The 25,154-nt window shown below is 40.7% G+C and overlaps 2 protein-coding genes across 3 annotated transcripts; both read left to right on the plus strand.

The window, feature by feature from the left end:
• Positions 1 to 603: 603 nt before the first annotated feature.
• On the plus strand, positions 604 to 10,005 carry LOC141774401 (high-affinity choline transporter 1-like). Its single transcript, XM_074647057.1, has 8 exons — positions 604 to 875; positions 4,701 to 4,817; positions 5,711 to 5,866; positions 6,069 to 6,217; positions 7,210 to 7,353; positions 7,577 to 7,730; positions 8,280 to 8,497; positions 8,774 to 10,005. The coding sequence occupies exons 1-8, from the start codon at positions 692 to 694 to the stop codon at positions 9,287 to 9,289; spliced, it is 1,638 nt and encodes a 545-aa protein (XP_074503158.1). The 5' UTR covers positions 604 to 691; the 3' UTR covers positions 9,290 to 10,005.
• A 3,343-nt stretch (positions 10,006 to 13,348) lies between these two features.
• LOC141774402 (high-affinity choline transporter 1-like) lies at positions 13,349 to 24,274 on the plus strand. 2 transcript variants are annotated; one of them, XM_074647060.1, is made up of 8 exons: positions 13,349 to 13,544; positions 15,026 to 15,142; positions 17,083 to 17,238; positions 18,103 to 18,251; positions 18,390 to 18,533; positions 18,765 to 18,918; positions 22,758 to 22,975; positions 23,120 to 24,274. In XM_074647060.1, the coding sequence occupies exons 1-8, from the start codon at positions 13,361 to 13,363 to the stop codon at positions 23,678 to 23,680; spliced, it is 1,683 nt and encodes a 560-aa protein (XP_074503161.1). In that variant the 5' UTR covers positions 13,349 to 13,360; the 3' UTR covers positions 23,681 to 24,274. The 2 variants fall into 2 exon arrangements, with proteins under 2 accessions (XP_074503161.1, XP_074503159.1); XM_074647058.1 differs by lacking the exons at positions 13,349 to 13,544; positions 15,026 to 15,142 and adding an exon at positions 16,410 to 16,828 and having other exon boundaries at positions 23,120 to 24,273.
• Positions 24,275 to 25,154: the final 880 nt, after the last annotated feature.

Raw genomic sequence — 25,154 nt, forward strand, 5'->3', positions numbered from 1 at the left:
GGAATGTTCTTTATATTGTTTATCTTGTTTAAGAAACCAACTTCGGGTCATAAATCTACACTCAATACATCTGACTGCATCACAAATATCCAAGTCCATCCAAAATTCTTCACCCAATATACAATATGACAGAGTTCAATGGTTAAGTTTTGAGTACTACTTTAGGTTTACAGGTAAAAACTAACCTTGCCGTTGCTTCCATCAAAGCAGGTAAAATAATTCCCAAAGTGTCCGCAGGAAGGCCTAAAAAGTGTAACCTTCCACAAATATTTGTGTGAATCAAATTTAACTTATTCATTGTTGCATTAAAATTCTTCTTGACTGAAAAAGCACACAAGTGGCTCAAAGATTAGACCTATTCATTGTTCTAGTAAAAGTCACTGAGGGAACTCAACAAATGTCTTGTCATTTTAAGTTTAAGTTCAGTGTTTAAAATCTGACAATATATCGTACAACATATCATTTTAAATGCTGTGTGTTGACAGCAACTATACCATAACTTCCAGATGCAAACATGAAATGCATGTTGAAACCAGCTATTTCTCCAGAGGACATAAAAGTGGAGAACCCCCCATCACTCCCTCTTTCTCCTCTGGAATGTGCCTTTTTTCTATAACTCTCAGTCAGTCAGTCACTCAGTCAGTCACTCAGTCATTCGGACATCAGCTAGTGGGACCAGTCAGCGTCCATCATGGCTGTTAATATCCCAGGAGTGATAGCGATGGTGTTTTTCTACCTGCTGGTTCTTGGGACCGGCATCTGGGCTTCTTTCAAGTCCAAAAGGGAACAGAAGAAAAGTGCAGCCAATGGAATGGATATGGCCCTGCTGGGAAACCGGAGCATTAACTTGGCGGTGGGGATCTTCACAATGACAGGTGAGGAGAGCACAGCTGACAAAACTAGGATGGAAACTGTGAATTACAAAGTCATGCACTGTAAACAAGTGCTGTTAATTTACAGCAGGATTTCAACAGTATTAACCTGTTATTACTAAAAACAGTGCTTTACTGTTAATACAAAAGAAAACCTGTTAAATTACGCTCATAGGCCGTTTTTTAACTGAACTATAATGCATTCTTAAAAAACAACACTTTACTGCTGATCAACTGTCTAAAGTATCATCAGTAACACGTTCATGCAGTATTTTTTTAATTCTGGGACCTGATCTGCTCATGTGAGGCTTGTACATTGTACATGATTGTAAAATCAGTGAATTAGCTCTGTTCTTCACTCACATGTTGTTCTGGTTTACATTCTGTGCTTGTAGCCAGCTAGAGACAGACATTTTGGGAAAAGTGTCAACAAGTCTATTATAACCTTTTTCCTAACAAGTGCCTTTAATGTATTTAGTGTGACTATTCCTATGTCTGTAACCTGCTAAGTCTATTCATCTAGGCAAAAAATAATGTTTATTAAAATGTATGTAAAAAAATACATCCTAAATAGCGCATTAAAACAAATCAGTGAGATAATGTAAAAGAAAGGTGAAAAACAGCTATATCTTTAAACAGTAAATTAACTGTAAAATACTGTGAAATTAATAAAAAAAAAAACAGTTCAAACTGTATTTTTTATTAACAGTACAAAGCTGTAAATTTCAGCGACAGTATAATAATGTTAATTTTACAGTAACATAAAGGCAACCCTGCTGCCAGCTCTTTACTGTTATTTTACTGGGAAATTCTTAACAGTGTGGTTATTAATGAAATATATTTATAATGTATGATAATATATAGGCTAGGGGAGTGCAGGATCGTTGGGACAGAGCCTTTTTAGTTAGAACGTAACTATGCCATTCACCATGCTCATACTCATCCATACCTTCTTCACTTTCAACCTCAAAGTCGAGACCTTCTGACTATTCCTCACTTTTCATTCACAATTAATATAAAATTCATTAATAATAATAATTAAAAGTTTTTAGAGTCTAAAACTAACCCATTCAGTTGAAATGATCAAAAAAGTAGAATCCTATATTTGGCTGAAAATTAACAAAGAAATAACGGCTACGTTCCAAATCTCATACGTTTTCTTTTTACTTTTAGTATGTACTGCAGCTGCCCTAACAAAGTACATACTGTTGCATGCAATATGCATACAATTGGGACATACTGTACTACTTCGTCATAACATTGCGCCTTGAACTTTGACCCTCTTGCATATATCCGCTGCACAGAGGATTGTGGGTCAGAATACCTGGCGAGAAAGCTGTTCCACCCAGGGAGACAAACACTCAGGCCTAGCTTTCTTCTCCTTGAACTCACCGACACAATTTTGATAAAATCACAAACAAAAGTGGTTCCCCGCTTCTACAGCTGTGCTGCACACTGGGTCTGTACATAATCATTGGTAGATTACGAGGAGATCCTCTTGGCTGATGCACATTTAGTTCAGCTCTTGGCAGGAGTACAGTACACTATGCCATGTCAGATGTGGACCCAATATCTCTCAGAGCCTTCACAGTCAACCCACTCACACTATCAGATCACAGTAAGATGCCTATTTGAAGAGGGCACACACTAACTGTACTAAACTGTACAATATCACACATTTATAAAGATGGAAATCAAACAGCATGGAGAGCTACCAAAATTAGAAAAAATCCCCAAATCCAATATTCAATCGATTTCTTTCTATCAAAAACGTTTCCCTGTAATAATGATGTTGTAAACTCTGCTGGGGAAAAAATTAACGCTATTTTTGATGAATTGGCATTGTTATCAAATTTGAAAACCACTAATCAGAAACCAAAAGATAATAAAGAATAACAAATGGTTGGACAGTGATGGCAAAAATAAGGGAAAAATGGAAAAGGAAAACTTTAAGAAAGTTATCATGAAAAACATAGAGACTCCATAACCAAAATATACACCTTCATTACTATGACACCTTAAAACAATACAAACACAAGCTAAAAGCAAAGAAAGAACAAGACACCAGGAACCAGCTCTCTGAAATAGATTTAGAGTCAAATCAATTCTGGCAGAAGTGGAACACTCAAAACAAAACACAACAAGATCAATTGGCAATATAAAATGACAGCATTTGGACTAATTATTTCACTGAATTATACAGCAATATTACAAAGAAAATTGACAAAAATAAAAATGTAGAAAACTTTAGAAAAAGGGTCTCTATACGATATCCAGAGCATTAATATAGCATCAAACAACTATTTGCTATATAAAGATATAGAGGAGTAATTTCTACCTGAGCAGAGAATAAAGTCGCTATCCCCCTATGTGTGTTGTAATCAAAGCTTTTCTGTGCTTTGTTGACATCGCCGGGCCGGCTGTGCATGCTTTTAGTGCATGTTCATGCATGTGAGCGTGCCCCACTGGCTAGCTCTGCTCTCATAGCTCTGTCAGCAGCGTTGCCGTTGTTTTCACTGTTAGCTACGAGCCTCCGGGCTTCAGCCGTCGCCATGTTGACAGCTATTGCTTGAGGAAATAAGAATGCTCCCAATCTCGCATTTAGCACCTTTAAAGACAACCACAGACACCCTCCAGATGCTTCAATATCAGAACAAGAACTGATAGAAAGCATCCAATCCCTGAAAGCGTTGAGTCGACATCATCTTCAATGAAATGATCAAACATTCTGAATTGTGAATTCAAATTTGCTCCAAAAATGTTTTAATATAATTCTAGCAGTTGACCAGCGAGCACAGCCAGAGGAGGAGAGACTCTGCTCCCAGTGTAACAGACACGAGGAAGAGTCAGAACTACATTTTACTCACCTCATGCTCCAAATACCAGACTCTGAGAAAATAACATCGCAATATAATGAAAATACACCCCGTTAGACATACAGAAACTCCCACATTTACTTGGATGAAATGCCCAAATGTGAGATGATTGCAGCAAAATAGGTCACCTCATGTCATGACCTGAGGACAGCCAGTGGAACCTGAGAAACACAACTGCTTGATTTTACTTCCACGGTCTCTTACACAGAGCATGCATTCGGCCACTGAAAATTTGCATAAATGTAGGATGTGCCTATCCAAATACGTGCGGACCCCACGGTATACAGTCTATGAGGCAGCACACACTCTTAAGCGAGCGGCGTAGGAGCTTCAGGGCCCCTTGGTAAAGGGCTCTGTCTTGGCTTATAGAACTAGGGTATCAATATCCTAACTGCCGCCCTCAAATGGACTCTATGGGTACAGCCCAATGAATGCACCCCCTGTCATGACATAACATCATCCCGCTATGTTCTTTGCAAAGATACACATAAAAATGGCCTCCACTCTGACCATCCTGCACCATTGATTTGAATGGGAATGTCTGCTCTACTCCTATTATATTTCTATGGTTAGAATATTGCAGAGTAAACAGAGCAAGCAACCGAATGAATGTTTGAACTGGCTGGAGTTGTTACAACAAGATGCTTTGTATATATTGACATGTCTGTGAACTCCACAGAAGCCTTACACAAACAGCCAACAATAGCCTAATGAAATATAGGCTTTGAAATATGAGCATTTAATTGGTGGTTGTAGGTTATTAGCAGGAATGAGGAACGTGAACTCTCTTCCTCATTATTACATCAGGCAGATCTCTTCGAATGTGTGAAACAAAAACTGTAATAACCAATTTTATTTTTTTTTGTTACAATTTTCTCAAAGTCATTAACATTTTCTAAACTGCTGCTGTTTGTCCACTGAATGACTTGCTGTGTGTTGATCCATCCTGTAGCTACGTGGGTCGGAGGAGGCTTCATTGTTGGCACAGCTGAGATGGTGTACACGCCCTCTATGGGACTAACCTGGACAATGGTGATGCTAATGGCATACAGCTCATCTTTTTTTGTTGGTAAGAGTTTAAAAAATAAGATAAGCCTGACAAGTCAAAAGAGAGAAATTACTGTATATTAGACAGATTTTCATGTTTTAACTTGACATTAATGAAACCCCCAAAAATTGATTAATTTTTGTAAATGCCCCTGAGTGGAGTATGAGTCTATATGAGTCATCAAACATTTTAAACAGATTTTTTTGGACACATATTTGTCATATAACAAGAAATAAATTAACGATTAACACAAGGACACAGGATTAAAACTGGGGAAATTGATTTTTCCAATTCACTGGGTCTTTAAAATCAATTTGAAAAACAATCTATGATTTGATAAATGGAAATCGGCTCTAGTAATTATGCAATCAAACTGGAATTGGAAAAGAAAAATATATGTTAAACATTGTAATGCAACAGATTTGTCTTTAAATGTGCATGTATATGAAATGGAAACTGTAAACCGTAAAGCAGGAGACAGATGTAAAATAGATGATGACACATTAGTAAATGGTATAACAAAAATAATTATAATTAAATAATTATTTACAATAATTCATTTTGCGAATCAAATGAAAAATGCACATGACTCATTATTTCGTAATTTAATATTTTTTTTCTTAATAGTTGTAAATGACAGTACATTAATTAAATTTCTATTAAACTAGAGAACAGCTTAGATAACTTTTTAATTAGATTAAGTAATCCATTGGTAAGAATTCACAATTGATTTTGCATTAATGAATTTGGTTGACCACTGAACCAAAAAACATTCTGGTGGTGCATTTAAGCTTGCAGAAGTTATAAATTAGATGACTCAGTGAAGCTCAGGGTCTTGTATAAATATATTTACACCTCCGTGTTTTTTTATTGTTGTGGTTTCTAAATGTGATGTCTTCTGGCCTCTTTTAAAGCTGGCTTGGTGTTTGCAAAGCCAATGAGAGAAAGAAACTGTGTGACAATGCTGGACCCTTTCCGTGCCAAATATGGGAAAGTACTAACAGCTGGACTGTCCCTGGTTTCACTTTCTACTGATGTGCTCTGGTTGGCCACAACACTAATTGGTTTAGGTACGTATATATGTATGCACTTTACTTACATACATTCACTGTGTGTTCACAATTCCATTTTCTGTGAAGTAAAATTAATGTATACTCAGATGTAAATTTCTACCTACACTGTGTCGATATGACTACAATGAATTATGAATGAACTGGTAATATTCAGACAAAGACTGGTTATAAAATGTCACTGATACAATGTGTTTGACAGGAGGAACCATGAGTGTGGTGCTGGATTTGTCCTACACTTTGTGCATGTGGCTCTCTGCTGCCGTCGTCATTTTCTACACACTGCTGGGAGGTCTCTACTCTGTGGCCTACACAGATATTATACAGCTTGTCCTCATATTCATCAGCTTGGTGAGTTTCAAGATTCAAGATTCAAGATTCAAGATGTTTATTGTCACGCCGGTTGTACAGGTACAAACGTGTGAAATACTTTTTGCTGGGAAGCTCCATTAAAATAATAAATTATATTACATTTACATTTACATTACATTTACATTTACATTACAATTATAAAAGGAAATACTTTATACAAGGGCATATTAAGAACATATGTATTAAGAATATATACAGTATATACAGTATAAGAAATATTTTTGTGTAAGAATTTGTCGAATTAATTATAGATTTAAAAGTCTGATGGCCTGGGGGAAAAAACTGTTCCTCAGTCTGCTGGTGTGAGTCCTGGGGGTCCTGTATCTTCTACCAGAGGGCAGGAGTTTGCTATACTTTCTAGTTTTTATAGTGTCAGGCTTTTTGTTTTAAAGGACCAGTGTGTAAAAACTAGGGGGATCTATTGGCCGAAATGGAATATGATATTAATAAGTATATTTTCTTTGGTGTATAATCACCTGAAAATAAAACTTGTTGTGTTTTCGTTATCTTAGAATGAGCCGTTTATATCTCCATAGGGAGCAGGTCCTGTTCACGGAGTCCGCCATGTTGTACCGCCATGTTTCTACAGTAGCCCAGAACGAACACAAACCAAACACTGTTAACATTTCCTGCTTGGGCCGGAATCAATAAAATCACTCGCTCCTGTCGCCGCCGCCCTCTCTCTCTTGCTTCACCACTCACTTCGCACGTACACACACACTGCTCCAAATGAGCTACGCTTCTCTTACAACATCTGGCTCCAGAGAGAGCCATTTGCATATTTGCGTCAGCCACCGTTGTTCTTTTACACCCTTGGCACTCGGGAGAGTCTTCAGTTGGTTGCAATCTGAAACCTCACCACTAATTGCACACCTACACACTGATCCTTTAAGAAAACTCTCTTAATCTAGGCATGATAAACTCCAAAGGATGTCTTAAAAAATTTTTTTTTTTTTTTTTTGTCTCTGCAGTGGCTCTGTGTTCCTTTTGTTTTGATGAACCCTTCCTGCTTGGACATTAGCCAGACACTGATGAACAACACCTTACACGCTCCCTGGATTGGTAAACCAGGAATGAGAAAGACCTGGCTAATGACTGATGATTTCTTATTATTTGTAAGGACGCAACACTACGTCCGATATGTAATGCAATTCACTCTAGTCTTCATAGATGTCTTCAGAATGTTGATGAATAAATATTGAAATAGTGGCTCGTTTCTTTCATCATAACTAAAGAATCCGACAGGTTGTAGACAGACGCTCTGAAACAGTGTGTCCGTACATGTCAAGGTTGCCACATGAGTGATTGAATTAACCAATTAACTGTTTTACTTTTAAGGCACTAGGGAGTCTGGGATATCAGTGCCTCCACCAGAGGACCTTGTCAGCTTCTTCCTCAGCCACAGCCAAGCTCACTTGCTTTGTCGCTGCTTTCACCTTACTTATATTTGGCATACCTCCTATACTGCTTGGGGCAGCCGCTGCATCCACAGGTATTAACAGTTTCTACATACTGTGGTAAACTGTGAAAACAAATGTCTTATTGCACCTGTTAATTTACATGTCAAATGGTGGGTTTTGAAACCCAGGTAGTGTAATTTACTATATAAACGTTACGGTGCAGGGAGCAGAACAGGCAGGAAGGACCCAAATGCAGAGACAGCCAGGTTCAATGAAGATATTTAGTTAACAAAAGGGCTTACAAACTGAGAGTTCAAAATGCAGGCAGGTAACAGGCAAACAAAACTCCATACATGACGAAAGACAAACCGACAAAAGACAAAGGAACTGAGGTGGTATAAATAGTGGCTGCCTAACTGGGAAACTGAGATCAGGTGTGTGATGTGTGCAGAAACCCATATCAGAGACAAATTGTAACGCAGCATGGTGCGCTGAATCTAACATTTTCAAAGAAGATGATCTTTGTGATACATAAAATATCCCCATAATCAATTTAACCTACAGTAGGCTCCTCTCAGAATCAGTCAAACAGATAATGTGACCATTTTTCAGTCTTTCCGTCTCTCGTGTCCATTCCTCAGACTGGAACCTGACTTCCTATGGTTCTCCTTCTCCATATGAACGTGGTGAATCAGCTCTAGTTCTGCCCATCAGCCTGCAGCACCTCACCCCGTCCTTCATCTCCATTATCGGTACTGGATGTGTAGCTGCCGCCGTGATGTCATCGGCTGACTCTGCTTTGCTTTCTGCAGCTTCTGTCTTCACCTGCAACATCTACAAGAACATCCTGAGGCCTCAGGTGAAAAAACTGCATGTGTTCCTTCAATTTGTTACATCACAACAAAGAAAGCTGATGTTTGACGTTTATTTTGAAAGAAAAGGAAATGGAGTACAGGAGAAAGGGAATATATATACTGTATATATATATATATATATATAGGGAATAAAGAAGCGTGATGAAGAAACTCAGTGAGAAGAAGAGTGAATAAGATAAGAAAGAAGCGAGAGAGAAAGCAGAACAGTCTCAATTATTTGTTGTTTACCTGTTCTTCTTCCTCTCTTTTCTCCTCTTCAGGCATCAGACAGAGAGATTCAGTGGGTGATCCGTGCTTCTGTGTTGGTAGTGGGCGTGGTTGGTACATCACTCACCAACCTGAAAAACAGCATCTTACTGTTCTGGTTCATTGGTGCTGAAGTGGCCTACATCATAATGTTCCCTCAACTCGTCTGTGTCCTCTTCTTCAACATCTCCAACGGTTACGGGGCTGTTATTGGCTTCCTGGTGGGATTGGTGTTAAGACTGCTCAGTGGACAACCATCAATAGGGTTAGCACCAGTCATACACTTCCCAGGATGCACTCTTGAGGACGGTGTTTATGTCCAGTACTCTCCAGTTAAGACCATCTCCATGCTGTCTGCCATCGCTGCCATCTTGTTGTTCTCCTACCTGGCTTCTGTGCTCTTCAACAAAGGCCTGCTTCCTGAGAAGTGGGATGTGTTCAAATTGAAAGCCCAGAACTCACCTCAACCACTGACATCAAGAGATGGCGCCACAGAAGATAATAAGAATGAGGAATTGAAAAGCTCTTAGCCTGAGGCATCAGAGCCAATGACAAGTTAAGTAGTATTTTCTTGAAGCATACAGACTAGTAAATAGCTCAAAGTATATAACTCTGGAGTTTCTGCATATAGAACATGAATGTATAATCAAACATGGATACTGTGTTCTAAAACCACTGACACCAACAGATGGAGCAAAATCTCTCTGAATAACTGGAATGGTTTTAGGGAGGGGGTTAAAATGTTTGTGTCAAGACTTACAGACTCATGCAAGTGGGAACATTTTCAGCTAAAAAAGACGGTCATGCATACCTTTACTATGTATCAGGTGTATGGGGATTCTGTCTTTGCAGATAATTAAGAGGCAAGAGGGCCTGTAAGAATTCATAAACCAATGTGTTAGAGTGCACAACAACAACGAAATGTCCTGAGACCTTTTTTGCCTACATATATTAAAACCCCAGGTGCCATGTTTTATGGACATTTAATATAAATATATAATGTGCATGATGTTTATTATGTATTAAATTGTTTTACTACAACTTTGAATCATCTATCTATCTATCTATCTATCTATCTATCTATCTATCTATATTACATTCTGTATTGTTTGGTGGTTTTTGATTTTGTCATATATATATATATATATATATATATATATACAGTTACAGTATATTACAGTATAGTCTGAACTCAATCAGGTGGCAGAAGCACTCACCTAAGCCCCAGAGTACTTTTCTGCCTTGTGTCTCTGTTGTTACGGAAACGGAAATGTGCACGTTGTCCTAAACATACATGAGCTCAGGCTGGTAAAACATGTTACAATTTCAAAGGCCAGCCTTATTTCAGTTTAAAGTGCAGTGTGTTACCTTTGCTTGACATTCAACACAACCTTTTAACTCTAATTCTCCATCTGCGAGGCTCCAAAGAGAACCAATCGCATATTGAATAGTGAAGAGACCTATCCAGAATGTTTATATGAATGTTATATACATGACTCATTTGTTTCTTATACAACCCAAAAGCAACAACAACTTGCATATGGATGCAAGAAGAAGAAGAAAATATAATATAAAATAAAACAAGGAGGAGAACTTTCAGTTCATGCTCAAGTGTACTGCTCCAAAAGTGACTATGGTCAAAGGTCAGAAGCTGTACGGCATCATATGAGATCACATTGTTGTATCTGTGAAATGTAGTGACATATAGCACGAATGATTTTTTTTTTTTTTAAAACAGAGTCTATCATCCTCCCCTCTGTAACTTTCCACTCACACCATAGACAGCCCACTGAAATGGGAGGAGATAAATGAAAGCAGGAAGGAGAAGAGAAACTTTCCATTGTTTTTTATATTCTGTTACTCTCAATGTTACCTCAAGGTCTACTCTTCATTTTTGAAATCCTGCTTTATTTTGGATAACTATCTTCACAGTGGGGACAGAAACCATGTCACACCATATCACAGCAAATATCTGCGTGGTTGAACAACCTAACGAAAAATGGTTCAAATAATGGCTCAAGGGGAAAAATGTTTCCAATCTGACGACTAACATTTACTATATTTACTCCTTAAATTAAAGTTGATATGAAACTTTCAATAAGTGGTGTGTTACAATTTCTCCCTGATTTAACTTTTAAGTAGATTGACTGCAGACATGCCATTTACACCCCTTTCATGCTTGGAACAAGTGAAACATTTCTTAATGTAGACCATTGAGCATACCTGCTACAGTTATTGGTGGATTCAGCACAGCCATACCATTCCAGCAAACCCTGATTGGTGATACTGAGACAATCCCAGCCAACGCTGCCTACAAGAAATTGAATATGTTCATCATAGACCTTCTTATTTCTGCTTAGTGTACTCATGTGTTTGTGGTACTGTATTTCCTCAATGCATCAATATATTCACATTTGGTTTCCTCACACACTTAAAGGAACCCCCTGCTCACTATCACACCAAATGTGGGCTCAATCAGGGCTTGCATTATGAAATTACATTAGTTTAGGTGTATAATACCTAAAATCCTATAATACCTATAATACCTCTCTGGTCGCACTCAGCTCATCCAACTCAAAACTTTCAAATCCCAGCCATATCCAGTCAATATCGGTGTTCCCCAGGGATCTGTCCTGGTGCCCCTTTTGTTTATCATTTATCTACTTCCTCTTGGCCATATCTTCTGTAAATTTAACATCAATTCTCTTTGCTATGTCGATGACACCTAGCTCTACCTGTCAACCAAACCTACTTCCACCCTCTCGCCCACCTCCCTCTCTGATTGCCTTCAAGAAATCAAATCCTGGTTCTCCTGCAACTTAAAAATAGTGATAAAACCGAGGTTCTCCTCATTGGCACCAAATCCACCTTGACAAGACATGACAGTTTTTCCATTACCATCGATAACTCCTCAGTTTCTCCCACCCCTTTAGGTTAAGAGTCTGGGTGTCATCCTCGACAGCACACTATCATTCCAAACTCCCATCAATAATGTCACTCGGTCTGCGTATTTCCATCTACGTAACATTAATCGCCTTTCGTCCGTCCCTCACACCCAACAGTACCGCTATTCTCGTTCACACCCTGGTTACATCCCGCATTGACTACTGTAACTCTCTTCTCTCTGGTCTCCCTCTCAAGACCATCCATAAACTTCAACTGGTCCAAAACTCTGCCGCTCGCATTATCACCAGAACTCCCTCCATCAATCACATCACTCCTGTCCTTCAGCATCTTCATTGGCTCCCGGTTAAATACCGCATTGATTTCAAGATTCTGCTCCTCACCTCAACCGCTACCATCCGTAACATTGACTCTCTCTCCACTTTCAAATCTCGTCTCAAAACGCATCTTTTTAAACTGGCATATTCACTTTGATCATTATTCATCTGGTCCCACGAATCCTCTGTACATAATGATTTTATACACTGTAAATTTATTTTCGTTAATTTTATTATTTTTTGTTACATTGTCATCTATTTTTAACTCTGCCTTGTAAGGTGACCTTAAGTGTTTTGAAATAAACACTTAATAAATTAATAAATAATAATGTAATAAATTAAATTAATAAATAAAATGGCCTGTTTTTTTAGGCCTGGCTTTATTTTGCACTTCTTTTATTTATGGAGTGTGTCACAATATCTGTCAATTAACAACTTTTGCAGTAAAATAAGAAGCGTCTTTGAGATTACTAAAAAGCGCTATATAAATCTAATATATTATTATTATTATTATTAAAATATTTGTGTACAAGAATCCATTTCCCATATAAGAGACCGAAGAGACTATGGAAAACTTTGTTGTGCTTTGTTCTACCTCCAGTAGAGGTATCTGAACAACTTAAGCACTTGTGTTTTCTCTCTAGCCGATACATTGACTAAGGAAGTACCTCATAGTTGCATGCAGTAAAGTAGTTAGGTCTTGCTCAATATTCAAGATGTAACCCTGATTGGTGATACTGAGAAAATCCCAGCCAAAGCCGCCGACAAGAAAATGATTACATTCATCATAGACCTTCTTATTTCTGCTTAGTGTACTCATGTGTTTGTGGTACTGTATTTCCTCAATGCATCAATATATTCACATTCTGTTTTCTCACACATGTAAAGGAACCCCCTGCCCACTACCACACCAAATGTGGGATCAATCAGAGCTTGCATTACATGAGTATAGGTGTATAATATCACATTCGGCCTGGTTTTATTTTGCCCTTCTTTTATTAATGGATTGTGTCACAATAACTGTCAATTTAACCACTTTTGCAGTAAAATATTTTAATACAAGAATCCATTTCCTATGTAGGAGACCTAAGAGACTACGGAAAACATTGTTGTGCTTTGTTCTACCTCCGGTAGAGGTATCTGAACAGCTTAAGCACGTATGTCTTCTCTCTAGCCTATAGGTAATACATTGACTATGGAAGTATTGTATCAGTGAAATGCATGTTGAAACCAGCTTTATCACCAGAGGGCATCAACTGTATCTTCAAAGAGGAGGAGCTTTCTTCTTCTGGTCTCCTCTGGAATGCCAACCCTCTTTTCTATAATAGTCAGTCAGTCAGTCAGTTGTACATCAGCTAGCAGGACCAGTCAGCATCCATCATGGCTGTTAACATTCCAGGAGTGATAGCCATGGTGTTTTTCTACCTGCTGGTCCTTGGGACCGGTATCTGGGCTTCTTTCAAGTCCAAAAGGGAACAGAAGAAAAGTGCAGCCACTGGAATGGATATGGCCCTGCTGGGAAACCGGAGCATTAACTTGGTGGTGGGGATCTTCACAATGACAGGTGAAGAGTATAAAATTGAATCTAACTTTGTTACTTATTTTTTGTTGTTGTTATTATTATTATTATTATTATTTGTTTCCCAAAAGAGTCTATGACAAACGGTGTGTGAGTTATGGAAATTGCGGGGCTAAACTGTAAGGGGCGAGGTTAATCCTAACCAGTTAAACTAAAACTCCCTGCTGGATGTGGACCGGTCTGACAGCATTTCAACTAAAACAGGAGCCCCACAATGCCGAGTTCTAACACCGCTGACTACAGGCAGAGTCAGGCGTCTTGTCAAATCCAAAGATTTTCAGACAACACTGCTCTAGTGGGTCTACTAAACCAAGACAGTGACCTGACCTACAAAAGAGAGGTTGAATCATTTGTCAGCTGGTGTGATAAAAACTTTTTAAAACTGAATGTTGGGAAGACCAAAGAGCTGATTATTGATTTAAGAAGGAAGAAGGAGTAGGTCTACCCAGTGGTAATCAAGGGTCAGCCGATTGAAATTGTCCAGTCCTATAGGTCCAGGTAGTGGTCCACCTGGACAGTAAATTAAACTGGAAAAAGAACACTGAGGTTGTATTCAAGAAGGCCCAGTTGAGAATCTTTTTTTGAGAAAACTTAGATCTTTTGATAGCAGCAAGACCCTTCTTCATGTTTTCTATCAAGGAATTTTAGCTAGTGTTCTTTTTATGCTCTGCTGGGTGGGCAGCATCACTGTGGATGATAAAAACAGGATCAATAAGTTGATCAGAAAGGCTGGCTCAGTGATTGGTCTTGCACAAGACTCACTGGAGGTCACTGTAGAAAAGAGAACAAGGGCCAAGCTGAAAACAGTTCTGTATTTTGAAGGCCATCCATTACATGGTCTTTTTAACGGACTCAGAAGTTCATTCAGTGAACGACTAGTGATGCCTCAGTGCTCTACTGAACTTGACAAAACTTTAAATCACCAACTACTGGGGGAATAGTAGTAGGAAACCCACCAGGCCACAGGGGGGAGCTAGTGTGGTTTGTAGGGGAGGGAGATGTTTGCGTGTGGTGACCAAAGATGACCTTGTGAGAGCATGAGTTGTGGGTTAGTCAGTGCGAAGGAGAGGACCAGATGGAGTCGAAAATATTGATAGTCAGAGTGCGTGAACCAAGGCCATTTGGGTGGATACCATCCGGGCAGAAAAAAGGCGTTTCTAGAAGGGATTAAAATTGTCAATAAAAGCAATGTTTCGTGCTGCACCGGTTAATTCAAGTCACGTGTTGGAACTCAGCATGCGGCTAAATTAACCCACTCCACGGTTGTGCGGGGGGATGGGTCCGGGTCTTTTAATTACAATTTTCTTGGAATCGTTAATTCGGACAACAGAATTTTCTAAACTGATAATATGATGAACCTAATGAAAGTTTGTCAATAATGATGGATTATAACCCCTTTTGTTCTCTGTCCAAATAGCTGCTGTTTGTCCACTAAATGACTTGCTGTGTGTTGATCCATCCTGTAGCTACGTGGGTCGGAGGAGCCTTCATTGTTGGCATAGCTGAGATGGTGTACACACCCTCTATGGGACTAACCTGGGCAATCGTGATGCTAATTGGATACACCTCAACTCTTATTATTGGTAAGTGTTGAGGTGACCAGAGTGTGGCCAGGGCTGGAGACATTTGAGTATTGGACATGGGGAAACCCAAATCAGAGAGAAAGAGAGCCAGGAAATTCCACCAAAAGAGACTTTATTCAGATGAGTTTCCCCTTTAACCTCATCAAGTGTTGTAGTTTGAAGATGCACTTGATGAAGGTAGGGGATCAGGTATGGCTGGTAGCATGCAGGGCAAACAGAGACATGTTCTTCTCCTCCCCTCCTACTTATAGGAGCCCTGATTGCATGCTGATTGGGCTCACCTGTGCGTAGTTCAGAGTCAACTAAGCACAGGTGAGCTGCTCTCAGAGCCCATTAAGATGTAGGCAGACATTATACAGTTTCAAACATTGCCGCCCCCAAAACTCCTTGCAGTTTTGAACCTATGTTCATGTCTATGATACATTGTCACTTTGAGCTCATCATTGTCGTACCCCATGTGAAGAAGTGAAGTGAAGTATCCCGCCGCCCCATCAGGAGCATATTTGGAGTGACGGGTTTAGGAGGATGACCAGATTGGTGGAGCCCCTCTGGGGAACGGGTTGGCAGACGACCAGATGGGCAGAGCCCATCTGGAGGTCAGCAACGGGAGCAGGACCTCTCTGGAAGTCGGCAACGGGTGCAGAACCTCTCCAGAAGTCAGCAACGGGAGCAGGACCTCTCTGGAAGTCGGCAACGGGTGCAGAACCTCTCCAGAAGTCAGCAACGGGAGCAGGACCTCTCTGGAAGTCGGCAACGGGTGCAGAACCTCTCCAGTTGTCAGAAACGGGAGCAGGAACTCTCCAGTGGTCGGAGATGGAAGTAGGACCTCTCCGGAGGTTGGAGACGCGAGCCATATCCCTCAGGATGAAGATAGTGACAGAGGTGGGACCGCCCTAGAGGACGACCACCGAGGTGGCGGCGGCACCCCTCTGGAGAATGACCACTGAGGCAGCAGGACTCCTCTGGACGAAGACCACTGAGGCAGCAGGACCCCTCTGGAGGATGACCACAGAAGCAGTAGGACCCCTCTGGAGGACGACCACGGTACAGAGGTGGCAGGACCCCTCTGGAGGACGACCACAGTGATGGGACCCCGCTGGAAGATGGCCATGCAGTCTTGAGGCCAGGTAGAGCAGCGCACAACTGAAGACCCGACTGTAGGTGGGTCCGGTGGTGAGCCGAACAGGAAGTTGGGCTTGATGCTGCTGCGGCCGAACATGGCTGGGTAGCAGCGGAGGCGACTTTGGGTGGCTTGGCAGCGGCGGAGGCGTAGGCTGCAGGATAGCATGCTGATAGCTAGCATCCGGTGGTCCTGACTGGAAGCTAGTAGGCTGGGAAGAAGACTGGAGGCAAGCAGATGAGTTCTGCCTCTTCATATTTCCTTCCCACTGCCTAAGCTTCCCAGCTCCCGACAGTCTTGATGTTAAAGCCTTTTGGGCCCGGGTAGCCTCCCAAGCTTGGTCATCAAATGTCCTGTAATGGGTTTCAATTTCTTCTTCCTCCAGTTGCTGTTTCCAGATCTCCTCTAGCTCCATAAGTTTAAGCTGCTCCTCCAGTTTAACCCTTTGCACATGGCCCAAAGCTTCTCTAAGGGCCTGAATGGAGCCTCCGCTCTGCAAAGAGTAGGAGGAGGAGCAATGCCTAGAACTCCTCCCCTCTCGTCCGTCTCTTCCAGTCCGAGAGCGGGTAGGCTGCTCTCTGCCAATTTGAATGACAACTGAACAAAAACATTCTGGTGGCACACATTTGTAGTCTATCATGACTTTGTTTTACCGTTCTTGGTTAAGACTAACTTATAGAACATTCACTGAAGCTCACGGTGTAAATCTTACGATGCTGAAAAGAAATAAATGCAGCTTGTTTTTGTATGTGATATTTACACCTCCATGTTTTTTATTATTTTGGTTTCTAATTGTGATGTTGTCTGGCCTCTTTTAAAGCTGGCTTGGTGTTTGCAAAGCCAATGAGAGAAAGAAACTATGTGACAATGCTGGACCCTTTCCATGCCAAATATGGGAAAGTACTAACAGCTGGACTGTGCTTGGCTTCAGTTTCTCTTGATGTGCTCTGGGTGCCCGCAACACTAATTGGTTTAGGTAAGGTATATACATATGCACTTTACTTACATGTATACATTTGTAACTGTGTGTTTACAATTCTTTTATCTGTTAAGTGAAAATTTAAAGTGAAAATGTATACGTGGATGTAAATTCCTACCTACGCTGTGAGTGGCGGCTGGTGACTCCAAAAATTTGAGGTTGGAAAACCAACCCACAGTGTCATGTTATTTATTTAGTTATTCCTCTTATTTTGCATTTGCACCTCCATTTTATTTAAGTGTTATATGAATTAATATTGTTATTATTATGACCGCAGTAGTTAGCTACTTATCTCTACTTTCTTGTGCAAAACGAAAAATTAAGCAGTAAAATAATGGCTTACAAAATTTCTTAAAAACAATCATTCAGTCTCAGGATGGGAATGCACCTTGTGTGCATAATGTGTCACTAGAAGCCTGTCTCCTAGAGCAGCCCATTGCCCACATCGAGATCCAGAGCCGCACGGGCATCGGGCCGCCATATGTCAACCGTAGCTCTACTGTGGGTGCAGCCCGGATAGCTGATGGCAAGACCCGAACAGCAAGCCCCGAGCGTAGCTCTCTACATCCACTCACAGCTCAATAAAACGGCAAAAATTAAAAGTCGTTGTTTTGTTATGTATTTAAAAGTAGTTCACAATTTGCTCGTAATAATTTATTTTCTAAAATGCTTCTTTACCGCCAGTTCATCACATACAATACAGTGGTAGAGATTGAAGATGACATTTGGAAAACATCATTGGACCAATGCACTGTCAATATTGTATTCTTCTGGTTGCTGATTGGTAACAACCCAAGGGCGTCAATTTATGTGTTTTGGCCAATCACAGAGTAGCTGTCACTGATACAATGTGTTTGACAGGAGGAACCATGAGTGTGGTCCTGGATTTGTCCTTCTCTGTGTGCATGTGGATCTCTGCTGCCGTCGCCATTACCTACACACTGCTGGGAGGTCTCTACTCCGTGGCCTACACAGATGTTATACAGCTTGTCCTCATATTCATCAGCTTGGTGAGTTGGCTATACTTTTAGTTGTTATAGTGTCAGGCTTTTTGTTTTAAGAAAACAATCACTAGGCATTAAAAACTCCACAGGATGTCTTAAAACGTTTTATGTGTTCATCATTTCCATTTTTATTTGTCTCTGCAGTGGCTCTGTGTTCCTTTTGTTTTGATGAACCCTTCCTGCTTGAACATTAGCCAGACACTGATGAACAACACCTTACACGCTCCCTGGATTGGTACACCGGGGCTGAAAAAGACCTGGATAATGATTGATGATTTCTTATTCTTTGTAAGGAAGCAACAATAAGGCCAATATCAAAAGCAATTCACTCTAGTCTGCATAGATGTCTTCAGAAAGATGATAAATAACAAATATTTAAATAGTTGACCTTTTTTCATTTTAACTAAAGAATCAGACAGGTTGTAGACAGAGGCTATTACCTGAAACGGTATAAGTCTGTGAATGTCATGGTTACCACATGAGTGATTAAATTAACCAACTAACTGTTTCACTTTTAAGGCATTGGGGAGTCTGGGATATCAGTCCGTCCACCAGAGGACCTTATCAGCTTCTTCCTCAGCCACAGCCAAGTTCAGTTGCTTGGTCGCTGCTTTCGTCATTCCTACATTTGGATTACCTCCTATACTGCTTGGGGCAGCCACTGCATCCACTGGTATTAACAGTTTCTACATACTGGGGTAAACTGTGAAAATGAATACCCTAATGCATCTGTGTTCATAAAAGAACAAGACCTGCAAATAATAGAAGAGTTTGTAACAGAAACTAAGAAACACCCAGTTACTTACTTAGCGTAACTTGCCCAGCAGGTCTCAGGCACAGATCAAGGTGGCATTGTTTTATGGCAGATACTAATAGCAGCCAGAGGCCTGTACTACGAAGCAGGATTTGCGGTTATCGAGGTAACTTCAGGGTTAACCCTGGGTTTTCGGTACTACGAAGCTGGTTCACTTCTTACCGGAGTAGATCTCCATGGTAACTTATGCTGAACGGCTAACCTGCTCCGGAGCAGGTTATGTTCCAGATAAGAGATCAACTCGTATGAAAGCACCTCCTACTGACCAATCAGAGCTCAGTGCGGTGATTGTATGATATATCACACACATATGAAGAAGTTTAAGTCATATTTCAGGCTAAAAACAACACAGTTTAAACTGACAAATGCAAGAAGGATAGTTGGATTTATGTTGTGGGTGTTTACCGCTTTGAATTATATTTTTATATTTATTTATTTTTTCTTCCTCTTGAGTCCGTTTCACACCGCCACATAGGGGGAAAGCAGGTGAAAGGATTTTTAAATACTCATAGACGCCATGCAGGATTAAAATAGGTGTAATCCATTCCTCTATTACACTCTTTAAAGCTATTTATATCTAGACGACTATATCTGACTTTTGAGTGTTTCGTTTAATGAATAAGTCTGTTCATTTACGCATTCACACATCGGGAGTTTTTCTTTCACCAGCTGTCCTTCCTGCATTTTGCAGCTTCAACTGTGTTACTTTTAGTCTGGATAAAGTGTTTAACTTCTTCGTATTTTTCTAATATAGTTTGCTCTTCCTTTGTTAAATGTGCCTGTCAGTCAGTAGTCTTGTTCATGTCTGTGATTGGTCAGATGCTGCAAACACCGCCTCGTTCATGTGAACGCGCTCACAGCCAGACTGAGAAACCCTGGGTTGATTTACCGAGTTGACAACCAGCTTCGTAGTACAGTTTAGTGAGATCTCGTTTGTTAGGTTAAGTGAAGCCAGATAACGAGAACATACCCTGGGTATGTTGAACTCGCTTCGTAGTACAGGCCTCAGGTGTCAGCAGCCAACAATATTATGCACCCGGGAAAATAATAAAGTCAAGTAAGCGTGAAAATATGCTTCTCATGGGACTCAAAGCTAGGAATCTTGTGTGAAAGTGATAAATCTGAATCATACCACCATAACCTACTCCCAGCACATACTTTGTTGCTCTTTATATTACTACTAATAATAATGATAATACATTTTATTATGTGGCGCCTTTCAAAACACCCAAGGATACATTGACATATGACTCAAACAGATAAAAACAGCCAGACACGACAGAGACACCAGCAGAGCAAACATAACAGGAGACATTTAGGCAGATATGTATGATGGACTGATGGACACTACAACGAATAGGCCAATTTGAACAGGTAAGTTTGGAATTGAGATTTGAATGTTGTAATAGTTGTGAGACTGTCGGATGTGTGGAGGGAGGGAGTTCCAGAGCCTTGGAGCAGTGCAGCTGAAAGCCCTAGCACCCATGGTGCTAAGGCGTGAGATGGGGGTGGTCAGAAGACCAGCTGAGGATGAGCACAGGGAACAGGAGGGGGTATACTGGTGAAGGAGGTCAGTGAGATAGGTGGGGGCAAGGTTGTGGAGGGCTTTGTAGGTAAGCAGAAGGTTTTTATAGTCAATCCGGGTTCTGAATGATTTGTAGTCTTTTGAGCAATTTGGTGGGAAGGCAAGAGAGAACAGTGTTGCAGTAGTCAATCTGGGATGAGACAAATGCATGGACCAAGACTTCTGTGCTGGAATGAGACAGGATTGGGCGGAGTCTGGAGATGTTGCTTAGATGGAAGAAAGCAGTCCTGGTGACATTTTTTATGTGAGGTGCAAAGGAGAGGGTGCTGTCTAGAGTGACACCAATGCTTTTGACTTGGTTGGAGAATGGAATGGAGAAGCCATCGATGATGAGGTTTTGGGCACTGGTGTTTTGTGCTTTGGAGAGGATGTTTTTAGACCCGATGAGCAGGGCCTCTGTTTTACTGCCATTGAGCTTCAAAAAGGTCCTGCTCATCCAGCTCCTGATGTCCTGTAGGCAGGTGGCGAGGGAGGTGGGTGGCAGGGCAGTGGTGGGTTTTGTTGAAATGTAGACCTGTGTGTCGTCGGCATAACAGTGAAAGTGGACACCGTGGTGACAGAGGATAGTGCCAAGGGGAAGGAGGTAGATGATGAATAGCAGTGGACCAAATGCGGACCCCTCGGGGACACCCCGTGAAACAGCAGAACACCTTAAGCTGTAGTTGCTCAGTTGTACAAATTGTTGTCTGTCAGTGCGATATGAGGAAAACCATGAGAGTGCAACACCAGTGATTCCAATATCAGCCAGGCGCTCGATGAGTAGTGGGTGGGAGATGGTGTCAAAGGCAGCAGTGAGATCGAGGAGGATAAGGATGGTGAGCAATCCAGAGTCAGCTGCACGGAGGAGGTCGTTGGTGGTTTTGACCAGGGCTGTTTCATTACTGTGTGGAAACCAGATTGGAAAGGTTCATGGAGGTTGTTTGAGTCAAGCTGGGACTGAAGTTGAGCAGCAACCACTCTCTCAAGAGTTTTTGAAATGAAGTAGAGGTTTGAGATGGGCCTGAAATGGTTCTTTTCAGCTGGGTCAGCACCGGGTTGTTTGAGAGTAGGTGTGATTGCAGCGGTGTTGAGGGTGGGGGTACAATCCCAGTGGTGAGGGAGGAGTTAATTATTCTTGTGATCATGGGGGAGATGGAGGGCAGACAGGCTTTGACGAGGATAGTGGGGATGGGATCTAGCTGACAAGTAGTGGGTTTGACTTTAAGGATGAGCTCAGAGATGGTAAATTATATTGCTGGTTTGAAGTTGTAAAGGGTGCTGATGAGTGGTTGGCAGGAGGTAACCATCCATGGTGGGTCACATGGGGATGTGCAAGATGAGGCCAGCTATAGGTGGATGGTGTTGATTTTGGTGTCAAAGCATTGCGGAAAGGCAGTACAGTTATCAATGGACATATTTGGGGGGAGGGTTCTAGGAGGCTGAAGTAGGTGGCTGACTGTTGAGAAGAGGGTTCTGGTGTTACCTTTACCAGTACTGATGAGGTTGGAGTAGTAGGAGGATTTGGCAGTGGAGAGAGAGTTCTTGTAGAGGTTTAAGTGTTCTAGAGTTGGATGTGCACTGAGAGTCCAGTCTTTTTGCACAACCGGTCGAGTCGATTTTGAGACTAATTTAACTCCATATTCAGTAACGACATGTAGCCTACATTCAGTGGTGAAATAGTCCTTAATCCTGTTTTTATAATCTTTCATGCTTATAAAATAATCTAGTTTAAAGTGTCTATGTATGTCACGCCAAGCTGAGGGTGCCACAACTTTAAACCTACTTTCACCAAAGACAGTGCATGGTCAAGGAATGAAATACGTAATTTGTCCGCATGACTGAAGGTTGCAGCTACTGAGTTTTAAGAGTCAGTAGAGAACATAAATATCGAGGCAGAATTAGTATTTGGAAGAAAAAACAACTTTATCATACAAATTACAATGATGTGTGCAGAAACCCAAATCATACCATAGCATGGTAAACTGAATCTAACATTTTCAAAGAAGATGGACTTGCATGCATTCATAAAATATCATCATAAGGAATATAGCCTACAATAGGCTCCTCTCAGAATCACTAAAACAGATAATGAGACTATTATTCAATCTTTCCTTCTCTTGTGTCCATGCCTCAGACTGGAACCAAACTTCCTATGGTTCTCCTTCTCCATATGAACGTGGTGAATCAGCTCTAGCTCTGCCCATCGCCCTGCAGCACCTCACCCCGTCCTTCATCTCCATTATCGGTACTGGATGTGTAGCTGCCGCCGTGATGTCATCGGCTGACTCTGCTATGCTCTCTGCAGCTTCTGTCTTCACCTCCAACATCTACAAGAACATCCTGAGGCCTCAGGTAAAAAACTGCATGTCTTCAATTTGGTAAAAGGAAAGCTGGCTAAAATACTGTTTGCTGTTGTGAAGGTGGGAGAGAGAAAGCAGAGCAGTTTTAATCATTTGCTGTTTCCCTGTTCTTCGTCCTCTTTATTTTCCACTTCAGGCATCAGACAGAGAGATTCAGTGGGTGATCCGTGCTTCTGTGTTGGTAGTGGGCTTGGTCGGTACATCACTCACCAACCTGAAAAACAGCATCTTACTGTTGTGGTTCATTGGTGCTGAAGTGGCCTACATCATAATGTTCCCTCAACTCGTCTGCGTCCTCTTCTTCAACATCTCCAACGGTTATGGAGCTGTTATGGGCTTCCTGGTGGGATTGATGTTAAGACTGCTCAGTGGACACCCATCACTAGGATTAGCACCAGTCATACACTTCCCAGGATGCACTCTTGAGGACGGTGTTTATGTCCAGTACTCTCCAGTTAAGACCATCTCCATGCTGTCTGCCCTCGCTGCCATCTTGTTGTTCTCCTACCTGGCTTCTGTGATCTTCAACAAAGGCCTGCTTCCTGAGAAGTGGGATGTGTTCAAAGTGAAAGCCCAGAACTCACCACAACCAATGACACCAACAGATGGCGCCACAGAAGATAATAAGAATGAGGAATTGAACAGAAACAACTCTCAGACTGAGGCATCAGAGCCAATGATTAGCACTAGCTGTTAGTGTTAGTGTTTGTTCAGTAGTTTTTTTTTTAAATCATACAGACTAGTAAATAGCTCAAAGTATATCACTCTGGAGTTTTCTGCATCCAAAACATAAATATATCATGAAAAATGGATACTGTGTTCTACAACCACTGACACCAACAGATGGTGCAACATATGAGAATGCAAACTTTTAAAAAATTACTAAACAAGAGGCCTCAGATCCAGCGAGGAAGTGAACAGTAGTCTTACCTGATCTGTTATTGTAGGTGTTTGTTTCCTCCCTAGGGGGGTAAAATGTCTGTCCAGAGACCTTTTTGACTGCACTGTATTTTGTATCACCTTGTACCAACAATTAATATGAGCTGTGATACATGATAGTTGCATTGAGTGATATATTAACTGTGCATGAAAATTGGCACCTGGGTTTTTAATATAAGTGTATAATCTGCATGGTTTTTATTATGTATTACATTGTTTTACTGCAGCTTTGAATCATTAAGTTTAGCCACTGGGATGTTACCTTTTCCATAATGAAATTGACTAAAAATACACTGTCTAATATTCTTTGTAATAAATGGGATATAATTCAAACAATGAGGCAAAATTATTTCTAGATTGAAGGCATGTTGCTACCCACAAAATCCAAAAGAGGAAGCCCTACGGTATACAGTCAAGATGTTTTTAATATATATATATTTGCCATGATATACACCTAAAAATCACCCATTGATTCCAGATCAATGACATGTTGCTATTTAGCTCCTGTTAAACCATTTGTGTGGTTACTACTTCATCATAACTATCATTTGCAATTAATATTACGTAATTGGACACAATGGTATTGATTAACGCCTCCTACAGATATTGTGATTTTGTGGATAGTGGGACTTGTTAGATAGGGTTTTTAACATCCCTTTTTATTATCAGTCTAAAAATGAATCCCAGCAATTATTCCATAACCTCATCATATTACTACAATCCTGGAAAGAAATATTATGGAACCGCACAAACCCAAACTTGCGGTCCCATAGCTCCATGTCATATCACAGCAAATACCTGCCTGGTTGAACAACCTCACACAGAATATATATTTCAAAATGGTAGAAATAAAGTAAAAAAGTCTTTCTTGCTAAATACAGAGCTGTATCTTGCTTGATAAGGACGACATTGGGGATATTTGGTCATTATACAAGCAACACAGGTAAAGGTGCCCTATAAAAAAAAAGAAAAGATCTGAAATAAACCTGAAAAAACTGGAAGTATTCATCTGTAAAAGCTGATCTCTCAGTTTACTTTGAAGGGGTCATTAGTCTGTGCCCTGAGGTCCAGTAGGAAGCTGTTACTGAGCTGAAGGCCAGACTGAAGGCTGCCTCACCCTATTTATTCTAACAGATAAACAGATGAAGTAACAGTTTGTAATATCTATACTATTGATAATATAAAGTCTGAAGTCAATCACTTTACAAGAAGGATGTGGGAAGTGAGGACGT

The sequence above is a fragment of the Sebastes fasciatus genome, chromosome 9, assembly GCF_043250625.1.
Source record: "Sebastes fasciatus isolate fSebFas1 chromosome 9, fSebFas1.pri, whole genome shotgun sequence".
NCBI lineage: Eukaryota > Metazoa > Chordata > Actinopteri > Perciformes > Sebastidae > Sebastes > Sebastes fasciatus.

Bases quoted from the DNA above. Each gene is read 5' to 3' on its own strand.
- LOC141774401 (XM_074647057.1), top strand. From the start codon at position 692: ATGGCTGTTAATATCCCAGGAGTGATAGCGATGGTGTTTTTCTACCTG. The intron at 4,818-5,710 runs GTAAGAGTTTAA...CCTCTTTTAAAG, and splicing joins CAGCTCATCTTTTTTTGTTG to CTGGCTTGGTGTTTGCAAAG. The intron at 6,218-7,209 runs GTGAGTTTCAAG...TTGTCTCTGCAG, and splicing joins TCCTCATATTCATCAGCTTG to TGGCTCTGTGTTCCTTTTGT.
- LOC141774402 (XM_074647060.1), top strand. From the start codon at position 13,361: ATGGCTGTTAACATTCCAGGAGTGATAGCCATGGTGTTTTTCTACCTG. The intron at 18,252-18,389 runs GTGAGTTGGCTA...TTGTCTCTGCAG, and splicing joins TCCTCATATTCATCAGCTTG to TGGCTCTGTGTTCCTTTTGT. The intron at 22,976-23,119 runs GTAAAAAACTGC...TTTCCACTTCAG, and splicing joins AGAACATCCTGAGGCCTCAG to GCATCAGACAGAGAGATTCA.